The following is a 19,514-nucleotide window of genomic DNA, read 5'->3' as shown; positions in this document are numbered from 1 at the left end:
CACCCGGCGATGCACAGGGGTTAACTCCTGGCTCTGCATTCAGGAATTATTCCTGGCGGTGCTCAGGGGACCATATGGGATGCTAGTAATCAAACCCGGGTCAGCCATATGTACAAGGCAAATGCCCTACCCGCTGTGCTATCACTCCAGCCCCCGCATAGTTTTTGTTTTAATAGAAGTATAAGTTAGGTTACAATGCAATAATAAATAAAACCCAAACTCTCAGTATAACACAAGTTTTTTAAAAAAAAATTTTTCTGCAAAAACTTTATTTCATCCACTGTGCAAGCACCTTTCTAGTGAAAACAGGGCACTGAAGTCAAGTCCTGACACTGGGGGCACAATAAGAACAACTCAAAGACCCCCAGGGCTGGGGACATTCCCAGTCTCCTTGAAGGTGAGTTTTTCATCAAGGTGATTGCTCAGGGCAGCCTCGGGGATCCCTGCTCTGCGCAGGATACTCAGCTGGTCCCCCATCTCCTGGATGAGCTTCACCTCCTTGTCTAGGAAAGGTCTCAGGAAGAAACAACTGAGAAACAGAGAGAAATGGCATTCACTTAGACAACAGTGAGGCCTCGTGGAAACCAGGTTCAGGATGAAATTTACCCAAAACTAGGAGCCACCCCAGGAAAGGTCTCAGGAGTGGGATTTATGAATGAGGTTGGAGGGGAGGAGTGTTTTCTTACATGGGGGTCTTTTTTGACCCTTCCCAGAGTATGTAGCTCTAAGAGGGCCTGGTTGCGTTTCTTCTCCAGGGCCAGGGCGGCTTCCATGCCCTCCAGGGATGTCCCACACTCATCCTTGGGAGGATTCTGTACTCTGTGGAAGACAGCGTGGCCCCCACGGTCGGTCTGCATAACCAGAAGCTTGTCAGCCACCTTATGCTTCTCCTTAGCCAACTGGAGGAAGAAGGGGCCCACGGGATCTGGGGTCCTTCTTTGGGAGCTGAAATAGAAGCCCTGCGGGAGAGATGGGGAACAAGGGTGAGCAGGAGGCACAGGGGCAGGGGGGTAGTGATCCCGTGGGACAATTAAGGGCAGTGAATGTGCAGAGGACAAATGGCTCACAGTTGGCAGCACAGAGTGGGGTCGTCCCGGGGCCCCTCAGCATAGAGAGGTAAGTGTAAAAAGCCTACAGGTACAGGTTCACCAGGTGGTTGACGAAGTCCTCTGCTTCGATGGAGTAATTCAGACGAATTTAAGAGATCATGGTTGAAGCGCCACAAATGATACTGGTTGGTTGAGGAAGGCTGAAGCCGCTGGTTGTGGCTAGAAAAAAACACAGACACACAAAGAGGTATTAGTTAGATCTGCTGTGTACAGATGAGGAAGCCCCACACAGCCCTCAACACACGTTGAAACCTCTGAGTGACTGAGAGCACTGTGGACGGGGCAGCTTTTTTATTGCACCCGGCCCCTAGGAGGCGGGGCATTTCAGGAGAGCTGCCTACCAGTTGGCCTCTGTGGGAGGCATGGCTTAGAACTGAGAATGATCTATCCAATCAGCATTATGAGGAGCCCAAGAGACATTTTTGGTTTTGGCCACACCCACAGGAGCTTCCTTACTCCTGGCTCTGTGCTCAGGAATCACATCCGGTAGGCTGGATAGAACCCAGGTTGGTCGCATACTAGTCTGCTTTACTATCATTCCGGTTCCTAACTTTTTCTTTCTTTGGGCTTCTGGTTTTTGGCCACATGGCAGTGCTCAGGGATTACTACTGACGGTATTCAAAGGACCCTGTGTGATTGGGGGGATGAACCCAAGTGCCTTACACACGGTACAGTTTGCCTGCCTTTTTTTTTTTTTTGGTAAACTTTCTTTTTATTTACTGTGTCTTCTGAAAATTCTCAGGGAACCCTATGTGGTATCTAGATTGAAACAGTGCAAGGGTACAAGACCTAGCCTCTGCACTTGTACTAACTCTCATGAATATCAATTTTATTTTCTTCAGCATCTTCGTTTTTCCAAATAGGGACTGCATGAATATCCTCACAACAAGCATGGGAGCCATGATCTCTAAAACAAGTGATCCCAGAGAAAGTCCCAGTGTTTCTGATTGTTTCAACTTGGAAATGACACACTATTATTTTCCAGGATCCTATTGTTCAAACAGCCCCCCCCCCCCATCTCATTCCCTGATTCAATGTGGCAGGAACTCCAAAGAGCCATGAACATTCTGGAACCAGCACCCCAAAGTCCATCTTGGGGGCCTGTTTTCCAGGCCCCAATAAATTAGGACAGCATCCTAATTTATTCATCCGTCCAGAAGTAGCTCCTGGTCGTTTCCTATTCTCCGCAATAGCTTCAAGGTCAGGTTTACAGTTGCCTAAAAAAAACCCTTTCTTGTGGGTGTGAAGTGATAGTTCAAGACATTCATCACATGCTTTGTCACACTTTCTGCAGAGGATCTGGCTTGATGCCAACATGGACTCTCCACACTTTGTGGCCCCATAGCCCCATCAGGAGTGGGCACTCAAGCACTGACCAGGAGTAGCTTGTGCAAACCACCTGGGAACAGACTGAAAATAAATGAAACAAAAACCCAGCGCTGGGGCAGGAAAGATAGTACAGTGGGTAGGGCATTTGCCTTGCATGCGCCGACCCAGGTTCGATTCCCAGCATCCCATATGGTCCCCTGAGCACCATCAGGTCTAATTCCTGGGTGCAAAGCCATAAGTAACCCCCGTGCCTCACCAGGTGTGACCCAAAAAGAAAAAAAAAAAAACAGCACTGAGGATAGCACAGTATTCATGTGCTGGTGTTCTCTCAGTCGATTTTGGATCAATCTCCAACACCACAAAAGTCCCTTCTAGGAGCTGGAGTGATATGATAGCACAGCAGGTTGGGCATTTGCCTTGCACGCGGCCAACCCAGGTTCAATTCCCAGCATCCCATATGGTCCCCCGAGCAACTCCAGGAGTAATACCTGAGTGAGTGAACCAGGAGTAACCCCTGTGCATCGCCGGGTGTGACCCAAAAAGCAAAAACATAAATAAATAAAAAATTTTAAAAAGTGCCTTCTTATGGATCCCTACAAGACTGACCCCTAATCACAGAGCTAGGGGAAAAGCCCTGAGCACAGTCATGTGACCCAATCCCACCCAATCCACTTGCTTGGGGAAATAAAACACATAACAAAACTTTATTTTGGATTGCCAAAGAGATTGTACAGCAGGTAGGGCGTTTGCCTTGCATGTGGCTAACCCAGTTTCAATCCCCAGCATCCCATCAGGTTCCTTGAGCAAGCCAGGAGTGATTCCTGAGTGTAGGGCCAGGAGAAACCCCAGAACACCTCTGGGTGTGGTCAAAAAACAAACAAATCACTTTCTCTCCCCCTGCCTTTTTTTTTTTTTTTTGGTTTTTGATCCATAGTGGGTCTCAGCAGTCCATATGGGGTCCTAGGGACCAAACCTGATCAGTTGTACTCAAAACAAGCACCCCGCTCACTGTAATCTTTCTCAGGCCCTACTCACTGTTGTATTTCTCCAGTCCCCAAAACTTTTTTTGTCACACCTGGTGATGCTTAAGAATTACTCTTAGATCATACTCAGGAGTTCCTTCTGGCAGTACTTGGGGGACCACATAGGATGCTGACCACGTAGTCAGCTGCATGCACGGCAAACACCCTACCTACTGTACTATCACTGTGGCACCCCCAGAACTCTTTTTCGAGCACGCCACATAGCTGAATAGGATGGCAGATCGAGTGTAATTGTTGGCACTTCCAGAATAGCCTCTGGCACCACGAGGGACTGCCCAAAACCAAACTATAAAAAAAACCTCGCATTTAGAAGCTTGAAAGATAGTACAACAAATGGGCACTTGCCTTGTACATTGCCAATCTGGGTTCTATCCCTGGCACCCCATATGGTCCTTCAAGCTTGCTAGGAGTGAGCCCTGAGTGCACTGTTTCATCCCTAAGCTTCCTAGCACTGTATGGGTCCCCGCGCACTACTGGAAAATGACACCTGCACACGGGACTATGATTAGCCCAAACTTCTGACACTTCCAGTTGTGGTCCCCAAGCCAAAAATACATTTTCTGTGGCTCAAATATTAGAGTACATCTGCGTGAGGCCCTAAATCCGAACCCAGTACCAAACAGTCCCTCAAGGTTTCTGCAAACTATACATTCCTTCCCTCTCAGTTACCAGGCTAAAGAGACTGGAATACCAAACACAGATTCCACCAGCTTCAAAGTTCAGAGGAATCAGTCTCTCTCTCTCCCAAGGACATGCTTTTGTACAGAGAAAGTTTGTTCTGGAGATAAGGACATTCTATCAGTGAAAATGAAACATCTCCTTCTGGCCTGCAGGACTACAGGCACTTGTGTGTTTGGTTTTAGGGTCACACCCCACAGATTTCAGGGACTACTCCCGGTTTCATTTTTCTATTAATCTTTGTTTGGGGGTCCACTCTGTGCCCCTGATCAAACCAGAATTGGCAGCTTGCAAGCACCTCACACCCCTGCTGTATCTTCCCAGTTTGGGGTCTAAGGTATTTGCTACTGAGGAGCAATCCAGCTGCAGTGCGTCAGAGTGAGCGCTTCAAGGGCCCACACTCCATCTCTACTCCTCATGTCATTGTGGAGGATTCCCAGCCCAGGGTTGCCCCACAGGCTGACCCTCACTGTGCCCTTGCTTCTCTTGCAGGCTCTCATTTAATGAGCACTGAAACCCAGAACTCCTCCCCTCCCAACCCTCTAATAAAGCCACTTCACCCTTTGCTTTTTTTTGGGGGGGTCACACCTGGCAATGCACAGGGGTTACTCCTGGCTCTGCACTCAGGAATCACCCCTGGCGGTGTTCAGGGGACCATATGGAATGCTGGGAATCGAACCCTGATTGGCCGCGTGCAAGAAACGCCCTACCCGCTGTGCTATTGCTCCAGCCCCACTTCACCCTTTGTTTGTCAAGATGTGCCATGGTTTCCCATCATCCCAATGGGCCTATAAGGAACTAGAGCAATGGCACAGCAAGTGTTTGCCTTGCATTCAACTGAACCCATATAATCAGCCAAATCCGCTAGGAGTGATCCCTGAGCTTAGAGCCAGGAATAAGCCCTGCATGGTGGAGTATGGTGACGGGTATTAGAGCAGATAAGACCCGACCTTGCAAAGTGGCCCAGAAGCGAAGCCTCGCAAGGAGTATCTGGGCAAAATTGGCAAGAACACGGTGTCAGCCAGCACCAGGTGTTCAGCCTTGAACCTCACTCGACCTCCTAGTCACATGAGCCCTAGACACAGAAACTGTCACGTATACTTAGCAAGCATCTAGCCTTGATTGAAACTGGACCAGGGCAAATTAGACTTGGAGAGTTGATAGGCCAATAAAGCTGAACTTTATGTGATTGGATTTTCTTGTAAGCCGAGACCCTCTAAAATATATGTGTGTATCTGGAAAATAAAGTGAACAGCCATCAGCTGCTCCGTGTGCCCGTCATCCTTCACTCCACGTCTGCCTAGACCCAGTGTGCAACGTGTCCGGGCACCGTTGGGGGGGAAACTGTTCCCCTGCACTGCACCACTGGGTGTAGCTCCCAAATAAAAACACAAACCCTAATGGGCTTATAAACCTGACCTGTCACACCATGCTCCTGGTGTTTTAGGGAGGTGACCAAAAACGCCTATAATCTTCAACAGCCATTGCTCCAGATACTCCTGGGATTCAGATCCCCAAGCCTCTGCTGGGATGGAATGTGACCTGGAGTAGAACCTTTCATTTTATGCTGTGTCCTCATCACAGAACTCAATTTATTTTATTTTATTTTTAGCTTTTTGGGTCATACCCGGCAATGCTCAGGAGTCACTCCTGGCTCTGTATTCAGGAATTACTCCTGGCGGTGCTTGGGGAACTATATGGGATGCTGGAAATCAAACCCGGGTCAGCTGCGTGCAAGGCAAACGCCCTACCCTCTGTGCTATTGCTCCAGCCCCTCAGTTGATTTTTCTAAAAAAATTATTTTTAATTCTTTAAAAGTTGTTCACAATGATTTATTACATTCACTATTTCAACACCAATCCCACCACCATTACACCTTCCCATCACCATTATTTTGAATTTTCCCACCACCACCCAAGCCTGCATCAAAGGCAGATCCTAAATAATTTATTTTGTATTGCTTGTTATTAATAATCCACTAAAATGATCCCAAACGTTTTCCTTAGAACTAATATATATATAAAAATTTTTTAAAAAATAGAGATTGACTGGGGCTGGAGCAATAGCACAGAGGGTAGGGCGTTTGTTTTGCACGCGGCCAACCTGGGTTTGATTCCCAGAATCCCATATGGTCCCCTGAGCACCGCCAGGGGTAATTCCTGAGCACAGAGCCAGAAGGAACCCCTGTGCATTGCCGGGTGTGACCCAAAAAGCAAAAAAAAAAAAAAAAATGGAGATTGGTTGGGACTGGAGCGATAGCACAGTGGGTAAGGCATTTGCCTTGCACGCAGTCAAGTCAACCTGGGTTCGATTCCCAGCATCCCATATGGTCCCCTGAGCACCGCCAGGAGAAATTCCTGAGTGCATGAGGAGCCAGGAGTAACCCCTGTGCAATGCGAGGTATTACCCAAAAAGAAAAAAAAATAGAGATTGGTTGCCTTCTACTTTACAACCCGTCGTTTGTGGTGTGCTACTCTTGGTACATCAGTGGCATTGAGTATGAGATGTCATGGCAGTACACTCCAGGAATTCTAAAATGTTTAATATTGTCATAGGGTTGGAATTAAAGTTTTAACTGGTTGGGGCTGGAGCAATAGCACAGCAGGTAGGGCATTTGCCTTGCATACGGCCAACCCGGGTTCGATTCCCAGCATCCCATATGGTTCCCCGAGCACGGCCAGGAGTGATTCCTGAGTGCAAAGCCAGGAGTAACCCCTGAGCATCGCCGGGTCTGATCCAAAAAGCAAAATAAAAATAATAAAATAATAATTAAAAAATAAATAAAGAAGGTAAAAGGTAAAGGTAAAGGCCCTCCTGTTGATCATTGATTTGCTCGAGCGGGCCCAGTAACGTCTCCATTGGAGACCTTGTTGTTACTGTGTTTGGCATATCGAATACGTCACGGGGAGCTTGCCAGGCTCTGCTGTGCTGGTGAGATACTCTCGGTAGCTTGCCGGGCTCTCTGAGAGGGGCGGAGGAATTGAACTCGGGTCGGCCATGTTGGCTGCGTGCAAGGCAAACGCCCTACCGCTGTGCTATCGCTCCTGGGTTTGCCTCTTTGATTCCGTCAGATAAAAAAATAAAGAAATAAAGTCTTAACTGGATGGTGACTTTGGGGCCCAGAGGCATCTCTGCAGCTTGTGACTCTCTTCCAAGATTTATTTAAGTCTCTGGGTCATGGCCATTAATGAGCTTATATGGCACCAGATGCAGTTCATGGGAGTGATTGCCAAGCATACAGAGGCACAGGGAGTTGGGGGGAGGTCACCCATTCCACCCTCTGTGCATGCCTGGAGATTTCAGTCACAAAACCCACATACCTGAGTTTTTCAGTAGATTCATTCTCATGCGTGAGGGGCTCATCCCAAGTCTGTGGAGATTGGCTGTGAGCATGGCAGTGACTGGAACCCAGTTGATTTTGTCTGCTGTTTTCTTTCTTTCTTTCTTTCTTTCTTTCTTTCTTTCTTTCTTTTTTTCTTTCTCTCTCTTTTTTTTTGTAGGAGTACTGCTATTTATTCAGCCACTGATTAGCTGATTGAATTGGGCATGAACTCCACCTTACTTTTTTAAATTTTTTTCTTTTTATATTTATTTATTGAATCACTGTGGGAAAAGTTACTAAGCTTTCAGGTTTAAGTCTCGGTCATACAATGATCAAACACCTTTCCCTTCACCAGTACTCATTTTTCACCACCAAGAACCCAAGTATACCCCCTCCCACCCTTCCAAATGCCTTTGAGGCAGATGATTTCTACTTAACTCCTCTCTACATTGATTACGTTCATTATTTCGACAAAAGATGCACCATTATTATTTAGAATTTCCCCCCAAACAATCCAAATTGTTGAAAAGGCATTGTGAAATATTTTGTTTTCTATAGCTGGTTATGAGAATCATATAATGTCACACGGCCACGATTTTGGATTTCTGCAAAGAGCCAGAGAATTACGAGATTGGTTTCTGTGTGTCTGGTGGTATGGCCATGCCGGAGAGTCGCTCATGGGGGGTAACTCGTGACCTCGGTAGGGCGTGAAGGGCGTGCCGGTACCGCCCCCCTTCCCATGAGACTGCAGTTGCCCCGTCACTACCGGCTCGTACCTGGCTTTCCTATAAGCTCTGAGGCGGCGGCCACCTTGCTGCCAGGGGGGAAAAAGGCGGAAGGGAGCAACACCCTTTCCCTGGGGACGCATGGCGTCATAGTTTAACACATGGTCCATTCACTTTTCTGCCGCAAGCTGCCGGGTTCTGGATTACGTCCTTTTGCCTCTGGAGCCATGGCCATGCCAGAGAGCCTCTTATGGGGGGCAACTCATGACCTCGGTAGGGTGTGAAGGACGAGCTGGTACTGCCCTCCTTCCCATGAGACTGCAGTTGTCCCGTCACCGCCGGCTCATACCTGGCTTTCCAATAAGCTCTGAGGTGGCGGCCACTTTGCTGCCAAGGGGGAAAAAGGTGGAAGGGAGCAACACCCTTTTCCTCCCAGGGAGGCATGGCGCCATAGTTTAATGCATGGTCCATTCACTTTTCTGCCGCAAGCTTCCAGGTTCTGGATTAAGTCCTTTTGCCTCTGGAGACATGGCCATGCCAGAGAACCGATTGTAGGGGGCAACTCATGACCTCGGTAGGGCGTGAAGGACGAGCTGGTACCGCTTTCCTTCCCATGAGACTGCAGCTGCCCCATCACCGCCAGCTTATACCTGGCTTTCCAATACGCTCTGAGGTGGCAGCCACCTTGTGTGAAGTCCAGATGCATTTCTGCCAAAAGCTGCTGGGTTTCAAGATTTGTTTCTGGATCTCCGGTATCGTGGCTATTAATCAGCTTGATCAGGAGCCAGAGAGGCCGCTTGTAGGCGGTGACTCGGGGTCTCGTTGAGATGGGGAGAAAGAGTTGGCTCCACCCCCATGTGGTGAGGCCCCGTGTGTCTCGTCACTGCAGGCCCAAACCTGACTGTCCAGTGGCCTCTGGAGGATGGTGGTCACCAGGCCGCCAGGGGGAACAGGCCAAGGCACGAAACCTATTCCCACCTGGGTTGGCCCAGCGCTAGTAACCTACTGCAGGAACAGGACGCACTTCTGTCAAAAGCCTTTGGGTTCCGAGATTCGTTTCTGAGACTCTGGGATCATGGCCATTAAGCAGTTCGATCAGGAACCAGAGAGGCCATGCCTCCAATTTTATAGCTGAGCGGGAGGTGGTTTGTGGGTGTGTCTCCCACATACCTAACTTTTGGCTGTTTACTTTCTTGGTAAACTTTGCCCCAAGTTTTTGGGGTCTGGCCAAAGGCACAGCGGCAATTTTGGGATATCTGAAAGTCTGACGTTGCCATCAGGCCGCTGATGCACTCACCTCACAGGTACAGATTGACCTGCTGGTGGCACTATACCTCCTTCTTTCTCTTTTTAACAAATTTGTTTGGGAACCACACCTAGCAGTGCTCAAGATTTACTCCAGGGTCTGTGCTCAGGGATGACTCCTGGCTGAGCTCAGGGGACCATATGAGGTATTGAGATGGAACCTGGGTGGACTCTGTGTAAGTGCACTGAACTATTCCTTAGGCTCTATTTGTTTCTTTTAAAAAGGGAAACAAAAGGGCTGGGGAGGAATGAAGTGATAGTGCAGAGGGTAGAGACTTTGCCTTGCACGCAGCCAGCCCGGGTTCGATCTGATCCCCGGCATCCCATATGGTTCCCAAGCAACACCAGAATTAATTCCTGAGTGCAGAGCCAGGAGTAATCCCTGAGCATCACTAGGTATGAAATCCTCTCCCCCCAAATAAAAGGGCTGGGAGACTATGGTGGAAAAGGCTGCAGGGCAAACTTTCCAGGCAGGAGCCCCAGGCTGTTCCTGCTACTGCCTGGTCCACAGAGCACTACAGGGAGTAGCGCCACAGCATCAGTTCTGAACTATCAGCCTCAAAAGCTAAAGAGAAGGTGCCAAGAATAGTACAGTCTGAAGGGTGCTTACCTACATGGCCAACCTGGTTCAATTCCTGGCATATGCTAGAAGTGATTCCTGAGCGCAGAGCTAGGACTAAGCCCTAATCATGGCCGGGTGTGTCCCACTAAAAAAAAATTCCCAAAAACTTAAAAAAAACTAAAGAGAAATAAAATAATTATTACCACTTAATTGAATGCATCTTACATGTTCAGGTCAGTAGGCATCAAATTTCATACATTTCATGATAAGTATACTTCCACCCAGATCATGGTAAGAGCTTAAGAAAACAGCTTCGTAGGGGCTGGAGCAATAGCACAGTGGGTAAGGCGTCTGCCTTGCACACGGCCGACCCGGGTTCAATTCCCAGCATTCCATATGGTCCCCTGAGCACCGCCAGGAATAATTCCTGAGTGCAGAGTCAGGAGTAACCTCTGTGCATCGCCAGGTGTGACTCCAAAAAGCAAAAAAAAAAAAAAAAAAAAAAAAAAAAAAAAAAACAGCTTCGTGCTCTCTTTGGCAGCACATATACTAAAAATGATACAGAGAAGATTCGCATGGCCCCTGTGCAAGGATGACACGCAAATTCATGAAGCGTTCCATATTTTTTGAAGGGATGGATGTTAGAACATTGTATGACCGAAACTTAATCATTAACAACTTCGGAACTGTGTATTTCACTGTAATTCATTGAAAGAGATTTTAACAAAATAAAAGAATTTTTTTCATCAGAAAAAAAAAGAAAAGAAAATAGCCTCACTTAATCGTTTTCTGTTAGAGAAGTTTTGCAACTCATGTTTGCTCTGTTTTAGAGCCAAAAGTAAGGTTGCTCAGGGGATATTTTTGGCTCTATGTGCAGGATAGGGCCCTTGTGCTCAGGGGACTAAATTTCTGCCAGGAGTTAAATCTTGGTCAGCTGGACAGATATATGCAAGGCAAGCTTTACCCTCTTCTCCTGTCTCTTGGCCCTGGCCATGTTTCGACTACATTGTCCTTTAGTTTTCATGCAAACACATGTCTTGTAATCTTTCTCTGTGGAGTCACCCTGCTCTCTAAGACTGCATGTATATATGCATGTGCATATATATATATATTATTTTTAAAATAAATGAGATTGCTCATTCTGCTACACACGCAGTTATGGTGCCGTCTAGATCTTTCTTTCTTTCTTTCTTTCTTTCTTTCTTTCTTTCTTTGCTTTTTGGGTCACATCTGGCGATGCTCAGAGTTTACTCCTGGGTCTGCATTCAGGAATTATTCCTGGTGGTGCTCAGGTGCTCAGGGGACCATATGGGAAGCTAGTGATTGAACTCCGCTCCTGCAAAGCAAGCGCCCTACCTTTTGTACTATAGCTCCGACCACTAGGTTTTACTTTTTATCATTCATTTAGTTTGGGGGTTACACTCGGCAATGCTCAGGAGTTATTCCTACCTCTGCTCTCAGGAATTACTCCTGGTGGTGCATATGGGTACGGAGGATTGAACCCAGGTCAGTTGCAACGCCAGGCAAGCGCCTTACTCACTGTATTTACTCCACAGTCCCATAACTTTCTTTAATTTCTGATGTTTTCATTGTTTTGTTTTGTTTTGGGACCACACCTGATAGTACTCAGGGCTTACTCCTGACTTACTCCTCAAGGATCTTCTTGGCGGGGGATCAAGCTGCGTCCGCTGTATGCAAGGCAAGCGCCCTCCCGGCTGTACTATCGGTCGGTCCGCTGTGCCTTTTTTTTTTGGTCACCGAACCATCCCCCAACCTTGTCACTGCTCCAGGATCAAACCCAGAACCTAATACATTCCGCATTCCAGCTTCAGAAAACACCGCCAGGAAGAATGATTGGGAGTTACAGGCGAAAGGGTGTCCGGGGAAAGTGCGCCCCACAGCGTTCCCGCAGGGAAGTTCAGTCGGGATGGTCACAGGACGGGGCGGGCCCGTCGTGGTCACGTGACGCGCGGCCCTGCGGGGCAGCGGCTGCAGGCCGCCATGTTGCGGGGCAGTCACGTGAGTGCGCGCACGCTCAGCGGACTGCTCACGTGACCAGGGGCGTGCTGCGGCCGCCCGGGCGCACCCGGCGAGAGGCGGCAGCGGCGGGAGCGGCGGTGATGGACGGGTCCGGGGAGCAGCCCAGAGGCGGGGGTGAGGCGGGAGGCAGATGGGCGGAAGGTGGGCGAGTCCGGTCATCGGCCTGTATCCCCGGATCTCTCCTGCCGGCTCCTGGGGCCGTGCGATCTCCAAGCACTCCCCGACAGGATCCCTGGGATCCGGCGCTACCAGCCTCTAGCGCCCTTCCTTCTTGGGGTCTCCAGCTTACCGGCCTCTGCGCCCCGATCCCTCGCTGCCTGGTGCCTTCAGGCCCCCGAGAACCTGGAGACCCCAGGATCCAAGCCCCCGGGCAGGCCCGGGCTTGTCGCCGGCTCCACTTCCTGCCTTTAGCCCGGGTGGGAGGGGCGGGTCTCCCCGCTGCCCCTGCCGACCCGAGGTCTGGACGCCTTCAGTGTACCCGCAACCTCATCTCCCTTACCCCTGGAAGAATGTAGGTTACAGGCCTAAGTTCTCCCCTTTCCCAGCAGGGACTCAGTTGTCGGGGTCCCCCAGGAACCCCGCAGTCCAGTGCCCCCTAGCGTTGTCCTCCCACAGCGATCTTAAGTCTTCCGGTCCCTGAGTCCCTAGGACCCCCAGAGTCCAGGCTCCTCTTCCCTCCTTTCTCCTCTAGGGCCCACCAGCTCTGAGCAGATCATGAAGACAGGGGCCCTTTTGCTTCAGGGGTGAGTTTGAGGTGTGATTGTTGCGGGCGGATTTAAGGAGTGACACACCCCTGCTGATTCTGCATGCCCGCCTCTGTCCACTCTAGTTTCATCCAGGATCGAGCCGGCCGCATGGGGGGAGAGACGCCAGAGCTGGGTCTAGAGCAGATGCCACAAGATGCGTCCACCAAGAAACTGAGTGAATGTCTCAAACGCATCGGCGATGAGCTGGACAGTAACATGGAGCTACAGAGGTGCGACCCTGGGCCCCTTAGAACTCAGGAACCCCAGCTTCCAGCCCTGTGCCTGCCTTGGCCCCCTATCCCCTGGAGGCCACTGGGATCCTGAAACCCTCCTCCCTTTCCCTGGTTGTCTTGAATGTCCTGCTTGCTCAATGCCCATCTTGCCCTCTTGCTTTTCACCATAACTCAACCCTCGGTTCCCCAGTCTTTGGTTCGGGGTGGGCGCCTGGGATTCCACTTGGCCCTGCCCTACCTCCCCCCCAGCATCAACTCTTTTTTTTTTTCTGCAGGATGATTGCAGCCGTGGACACAGACTCCCCCCGTGAAGTCTTTTTCAGGGTGGCCTCAGAGATGTTTTCTGATGGCAACTTCAACTGGGGCCGGGTTGTCGCCCTTTTCTACTTTGCCTGCAAACTGGTGCTCAAGGTGGGCCACTGAAGGGCTGAATGATCGGGAAGGTCCCCCAGTTACTATGAGGGCATGTGTGTGTGTGCGTGTGCGTGTGCGTGTGTGTGTGTGTGTGTGTGTGTGTGTGTGTGTGTGTTTGGAATGGGCGGCTACTAGATATACCCCTGGTACCTATAACAGCTGGTACCCATAGAAGAAACTGAGACACAGCTGGGTTGTATGGGCGCTAGCAGTTCCTGTAGTGAAGGAAGCTGGCTAGGTCCTTGTGCTCTTGGTGTTTGTTTGTGTGTTTGAGTTTCTGTCTGTCTGTCTGTCTGAAGCACTGATCATGATCAGCTAAGGAGATGGGATTGACTACAAACCAGGAAAGAGCTGGGGATGCTAAGCCATAGTGAAGAGGGGAACTTGCAATGGTATATCAGGATCAGGTAGGGAAAGTCATCAGATAGCCGGTGCAGCAAGTACAAAGGTCCTGGGATCAGACCAGGCCTGTGACAAGGTAAAGGAAACGGAGTGCATTAGGACAGGTTTTGGGTAGAAAGCCAAGACTTCACTCTGTTAGGGGTCAGGGCATATGCAGGGCCACAAGTTCAAACCCCAGCACCACAGGGCTGCCTGACCTCAGCCAAGTGGAACAGTACCGTATTGCCTGACCTGGGCATACAGCTCTCCTGTCCACTTGACGCAGTATTTCTGGGAGTGGCCCCTGGATCCCCTGAGTCTCCCCCATGCCCTTTGGACTCTTTCCCAGAAAGGACTGGTTTTAATCTGAGGGAGGCAGGAGGGATTGGATGATGTCAAACAGGAAAATGAAATAACCTTGTCTGTAAGTTTTCACGATCACCTTCAGGTAATTATCAGGTTCCCTACCTACCACTGAACATTATTTGAATGTGGACTGTTCCTTTGGATCTGGGAATGCTTATTAAATTTGTGTACATATAAATTAATGACACAGTATTACCAGATCAAAAAGGTTGCCAGGGGCTGGAGCGCTGGGACAGCAGACAGAACACTTGTCTTGCACATGTCTCTAACTAGGAACCTGCTGGGGGCAGTCCCTGAACACAGAGCCAGGAGTAAGCCTTGAACACTGCCAGGAGTAGTACAGAAAAGAAAAAAGTTTCCAGACTCTTTCTTTTGAGGTAGAAAGCCAAGACTTCACTCTGATAGGGGTCAGGGCATATGGTCAGGGAGGATGTTACACCTGCTGATGCTCAGGGGTTACTCTTGGCTCTGCACTCAGGAATTATTCCTGTCAGTGCTCAGAGGGCCATATAGGATGCTGGAGATTGAACCCAGGTTGGCTGCGTGCAAGGCAAAAACCCTGCTCACTATCTCTCTGACCCCAACAAAAAACTTGCCGTATTTTTTTTTTCAGGGGGAGATGGGATAATACCTGGCTGTGCTTGGCTTACTCCTGACTCTGTGCTCAGGGCTTACTCATGGCATGGTTGGGGGGCAGATGCTGTGTTGTGCTGGGGATTGAATCTAGCCTAGTCAGCTGCATGCAAGGCAAGTGCCCTTCCCGCTGTACTATCTCTCCAACTGGCCATGATCTTTCTAAACTGGAGTGTTCTAGGTTCAGAAGTCCTGAGTACTGCTGGGTGTGACCCAAAAATAAATTTTAAGTTAGAGGTCTGAGTGATTGTACCACCAGGAGAGTGCTTGCCTTGCATGCGACACCGATTTGGGTTTGATTCCCCGACATCCCATATGGTCTCCCAAGCACCACTGACTGTAATTCCTGAGTGCAGAGCTAGGAGTAAGCCCTGAGCCGCTGGCTGTGGTCCAAAAACCAAATATATAAATAAAAAGTTCACAGTGAAGTTTGGATTGCAGATATTTGACTGCTCAGAATTCTTTGACCTTTAGGGATATAGTGGAAATACTGGGGAAAAGGAAACCCGCCAGCTTGCTCCAGGTATTTGGAGAAAGTGAAGGATTAGGTGAGGTAGATAGATTTCTGGGTGTTTGCCAGATAGATCTGTTGGACAGGAACAGCAGGGTGATGGCTTGTAAATGGACAGAAGCTGGACAAAAGGGGGTAGAGGGGCTAGAGGTGGGCGTTTGCATGCAACCAACTGAGGTTCAATCGTAGTAGAGTCAGGAGACCGTATCCCATACGAATGGGATACGGTCTCCTGACTCTACTAGTGATTCCTGAGCACAGATCCAGGAGTCACCCCTGAGCCTAGAGACCAAAAGAAAAAAAAGTGTGGGAATGTGTAGAGCTATTGGTATGGTGCTGTCAGGTTTGAAAGTTAGGGTCACCTACTCTGGGGAAGTGGTATGAGAACCTGATTTTTGAGGGGTGCGTGAGAAGGCTCTTGTAAAGGCTTCTTTAGGCAGAAAATGGCACATGTAAAGATCCTGGGGCAGTGAGCTTTGATGGGCTTGACAGTCCGGAAGCAGACCCACCTGTGAGGCACGTAGAAGTAACAAGCTGGGCTGCAGTCAAGGCTGCCTTCGCAAGGGCTTGTGGGTCAAGCTCTACCTTGGCCTGTATCCGTGGCATATCTGGAGGGTCAGGAAGGCTGGCAGGTGGGGTAGTGGCCAGTGGCAATAGCCTACAGGTGTCCAGGAGTGGATAAAGACTTGGGGTCCTGGTTTGCTGGCCTTCTGTCCCTGAGGCCCGCCCCACTCCCTGCAGGCCCTGTGCACCAAGGTGCCGGATCTGATCAGAACCATCATGGGCTGGACGCTGGACTTCCTGCGGGAGCGGCTGCTGGGCTGGATCCAGGACCAGGGTGGTTGGGTAAGGCCCTGGACAACCCACCCTGACACTCAGGCTTTCCCTGAACCCGTCCCCCATCTCAGTTCCCATCACCCCGTTTTATCTTCTGCCCACTCACCCATCTCTGACCACTTAACCTCCTGGTGACCTCTGACCTCCTGATGACTCTAGCCTCTGCCTGCCTTGGAGGCGCTGCTTCTGCGATGCCTCAGGTTCTTGGCTCACTCCATTGGGGGGACGGAAGAGGTTCTATACGCTCAGCTCTGCTCTGGAGCAGCCCCAGGCAGTACGCGGGGGGGTAGGGGGGCAGGTACCACGGAATAGGATGCTAAAAGTGGAATTTGGGGTCAGCAACACACAAGGTCATAGAGCCTGGACCATGGCTCTGGGCCTAGGTAACCCTTACTCTGACAAAACTCTTATTAACAATCACGCTTCCTCAAGTCGCACCACTCAACACCCTTGAACCTCTCTCTGCCCCCCTTATCCCTATGCCCTGGCCTGGGACTGTCCCCCCGTTTCCCATGTGCTCAGGTGACGAATGTTTCTGTCCCCAGGATGGGCTCCTTTCCTACTTCGGAACTCCCACGTGGCAGACGGTGACGATCTTCGTGGCCGGCGTGCTCACCGCCTCACTCACCATCTGGAAGAAAATGGGCTGAGGCCGGCGGCCCCCTTGGACTGTGTCTTTTCTGCATAAATTATGGCATTTTTTCGGGGAGGGGGGGACTGGGGCGGGGGGTCCTGGGCATTTTTCTTACTTTTGTAATTATTGGGGTTTGGGGGGTGATGGTCTCAGGGGAGGATAATAAACCTCTTTTGGGCCACACTTTGAAATTTGTGTCACTGGGCATACACCTGGCTGCGGGGAGGAGGAGAGACTTTCTTGCGTGGGGGGGGGGGGGGGTCAGTGCTTTCTGTGTTGCTCTGAGGTCACATCTGGCAGTCCAGGGGTTGGGGGGTGGTGTCTGTGAGAAGGAGCCAGCCTGCAGGGTACAGAGATGACCCAGGGCCAGGAAGCTGCTTTCCATAGAGGGGATGTGGGAAGTTGGGGGAAGGGAGGAGCTTGGCTATGGGGACTCTGAAGCCCCCTGGAGTAGGCTGGAAGGCCGGAGAGGAGGCTGGGCCCTAGGGCATCCCCCAGCCTGAGAGACCTCAAAGTGTTGAGTCAGTGTTTGGCATGTGGAGGCCAGTGTTTGGGACCCCATGATTTCCCCCAACACCCCTAGGGGCCCCTGAGCACACAGCACTGGGAGTAGCCTAGTCCCCACAGCGGCACCACTGGGTGTGGGTCCTAAAAGGGAAAAGAAGGGGGGGAACAGGTGTGGGAGCGGAGGGGGGTGGCGGGGAGCGGGCCGCTCCCCTCAGTGGTGGGGAGCGGGCCCTGTCCTGCCCGCTGAGCTGGCCAGACCTAGTCATTAGAGGAGGGAAATCAGGAGAACCCCGGATTCCAGTCTCACTCCACTCAGCCCGCCCTGCCCGCTCCAGGGCTGCGGTGCTTTCTCCCTGTCTGGCCCTCAGTGTCCCCCATTTTCCCCGGGTCCCGGGGTGCCTACGCCGCCTTCCGCAGGCCACTCTAACCCCTCTCCCAGAACTTGGGGTCACTGTCACAGGCCCCTCCGGGTGGGTCGTGCTTGGGGCTAAAGGTCTTTGGCTGAGGCAGGACTTGGTGAATGAGTAACTTGGGTCATCGGGATTACCCCTCCCCCAGAGACACCGGAGCAGAGATATCCCAGAGATATCCCAGACGTTAGCCTATGTAGAGGGACACTGAGTCACCAGTCCACAAAGGGGACAATATGGCCACAGGGAACCCACCTAGGGAATTCTTGAGACAGACCCTCCAAGAATATTCTCAAAGCCCCCCCCCCCCCCCCACTCCCCGCCACCAGGAGGAGGGAGCTGGACTGGAGCTTCCTCTGCCTGTTATTTCCTGAGTCTGTGTCAGGGCCACCAGACAGCCCAGGCAGCCCCGAGGGGATGAGGTCAGTGTGGCACACTCCCCCCTCCCCTCCAGCCCTTCCCGCTGCTGAGTTCAGCATGACTCAGCACAACCACTCTGGCCATCAGCTCCAAGGCCCCTTCATTACAGACCCCAGATGAGGGGACCTTCTGCCTGGCTGATGGAGGGGTTCTTTAGTACAGCAGGCCCTGAGCCCCTCACACCCGAGTCCAGCCCACCCGCGGCCTTCATTGAGACACTCCCATGGATCCCTTTGAGTTTAGGCATCTTCCAGTCAGTCCCCCCAGCAAGTGAGTCCTGACTGGGTATACTTTAGTATTGTTTCGGCTTAGAGGCCCAACACAGCAGTGTTTGCAAACCACCCCTGTTCTAGGGGACGATGCAAAGCTTATACTCAGCTTGTCATGCTCTCCTGAGCCTGGTGTGGCACACTTTAAAAGTGTTCAGCAGATCGGGCACTAACCTGGGTTCAGTCCTCAACATCCCATAGGGTCCCCCAAGCACAGCCAGGAGTAATTCCAGGGTGCAGAGCCAGGAATAATCCCTGAGCATTGCCAGGTGATTGCCCCCCCCCCAAAATAAGTGCTCACCATCTGAAGACAGACAGCCTGTCCACATGTCTTACATTGTCCAGGGTGCCCCAGAACCCCAGGCCACTCCTAGTGTCTTAGCAGGAATGTGTGTCAAGCAAGGCTGAGAGCCTGTCTAGGGCCAGACATGCCAGATGTGTATCATTGCCTACAAGTCTGTCTCTGGGGATGCAACCTCAGAGATTCAAAGGTTTAGTGATAGTTTAATCCTCCCCAATTTAGCTTCCAAAAAGCCTGATCACTGAAGTTGACCCCAAAACCCAAAACGGCCCCCTCTCCGTCAGTGTGTGGAACATCTTCTTTCAGTTTCTTTCCAAGTATTTCATTCCTTTCCAAGTATTCCCTTTCTAAGAAGCCCTAACTAGGCTTCTGTAAAGTTCTCTCTCCTCTCCTTAGGGGTGGGATACACGGTGAACCCCAAGGCTTTGGACAACGGCCCTACTAATCTGGTAGCTCAGCACAAGGTAGCTCAAAGCACTCTCCAGGGTGTGCTCCAGAAAATACAGACTTTCACCAGTTTTCAGTGACCTCAGGGCTCCCGATTGCCCCACAGGTCTCCAGCATGAAGTCTCCTGAATTTCTCAATAATTCCAAGCTCCTGTGTCTCCCAAAGTAAACCCCAGCCATCCAGCTGCGTCTGGGGGTGAAGGAACCTCAGGGCTCCAGCAAAGTAGGTGCTTAGACAGTCAATCCCAGAATCCAGCTTAACTTCCAGAGCAACCCAGGGATCTCCAGAACT

General features: G+C 50.8%; 1 protein-coding gene and 1 non-coding gene across 3 annotated transcripts; both read left to right on the top strand.

Annotated features, from left to right (window-relative positions):
• The first annotated feature begins 10,598 nt into the window (after nt 1-10,598).
• LOC130044534 (U6 spliceosomal RNA) lies at nt 10,599-10,700 on the top strand. Its single transcript, XR_008795402.1, has one exon. It is a non-coding gene; the product is annotated as a U6 spliceosomal RNA (small nuclear RNA).
• A 1,418-nt stretch (nt 10,701-12,118) lies between these two features.
• On the top strand, nt 12,119-16,943 carry BAX (BCL2 associated X, apoptosis regulator). 2 transcript variants are annotated; one of them, XM_056136440.1, is made up of 6 exons: nt 12,123-12,227; nt 12,805-12,856; nt 12,943-13,089; nt 13,368-13,503; nt 16,139-16,243; nt 16,780-16,943. In XM_056136440.1, the coding sequence occupies exons 1-6, from the start codon at nt 12,194-12,196 to the stop codon at nt 16,882-16,884; spliced, it is 579 nt and encodes a 192-aa protein (XP_055992415.1). In that variant the 5' UTR covers nt 12,123-12,193; the 3' UTR covers nt 16,885-16,943. The 2 variants fall into 2 exon arrangements, with proteins under 2 accessions (XP_055992416.1, XP_055992415.1); XM_056136441.1 differs by lacking the exon at nt 12,805-12,856 and having other exon boundaries at nt 12,119-12,227.
• Nucleotides 16,944-19,514: the final 2,571 nt, after the last annotated feature.

This window comes from Sorex fumeus, unplaced genomic scaffold, assembly GCF_029834395.1.
Source record: "Sorex fumeus unplaced genomic scaffold, SorFum_2.1 ptg000122l, whole genome shotgun sequence".
NCBI classification, from domain to species: Eukaryota; Metazoa; Chordata; class Mammalia; order Eulipotyphla; family Soricidae; genus Sorex; species Sorex fumeus.
The sequence above is the reverse complement of the archived record's forward strand: the minus strand, read 5'-3'. Positions and strand labels throughout refer to the sequence as shown.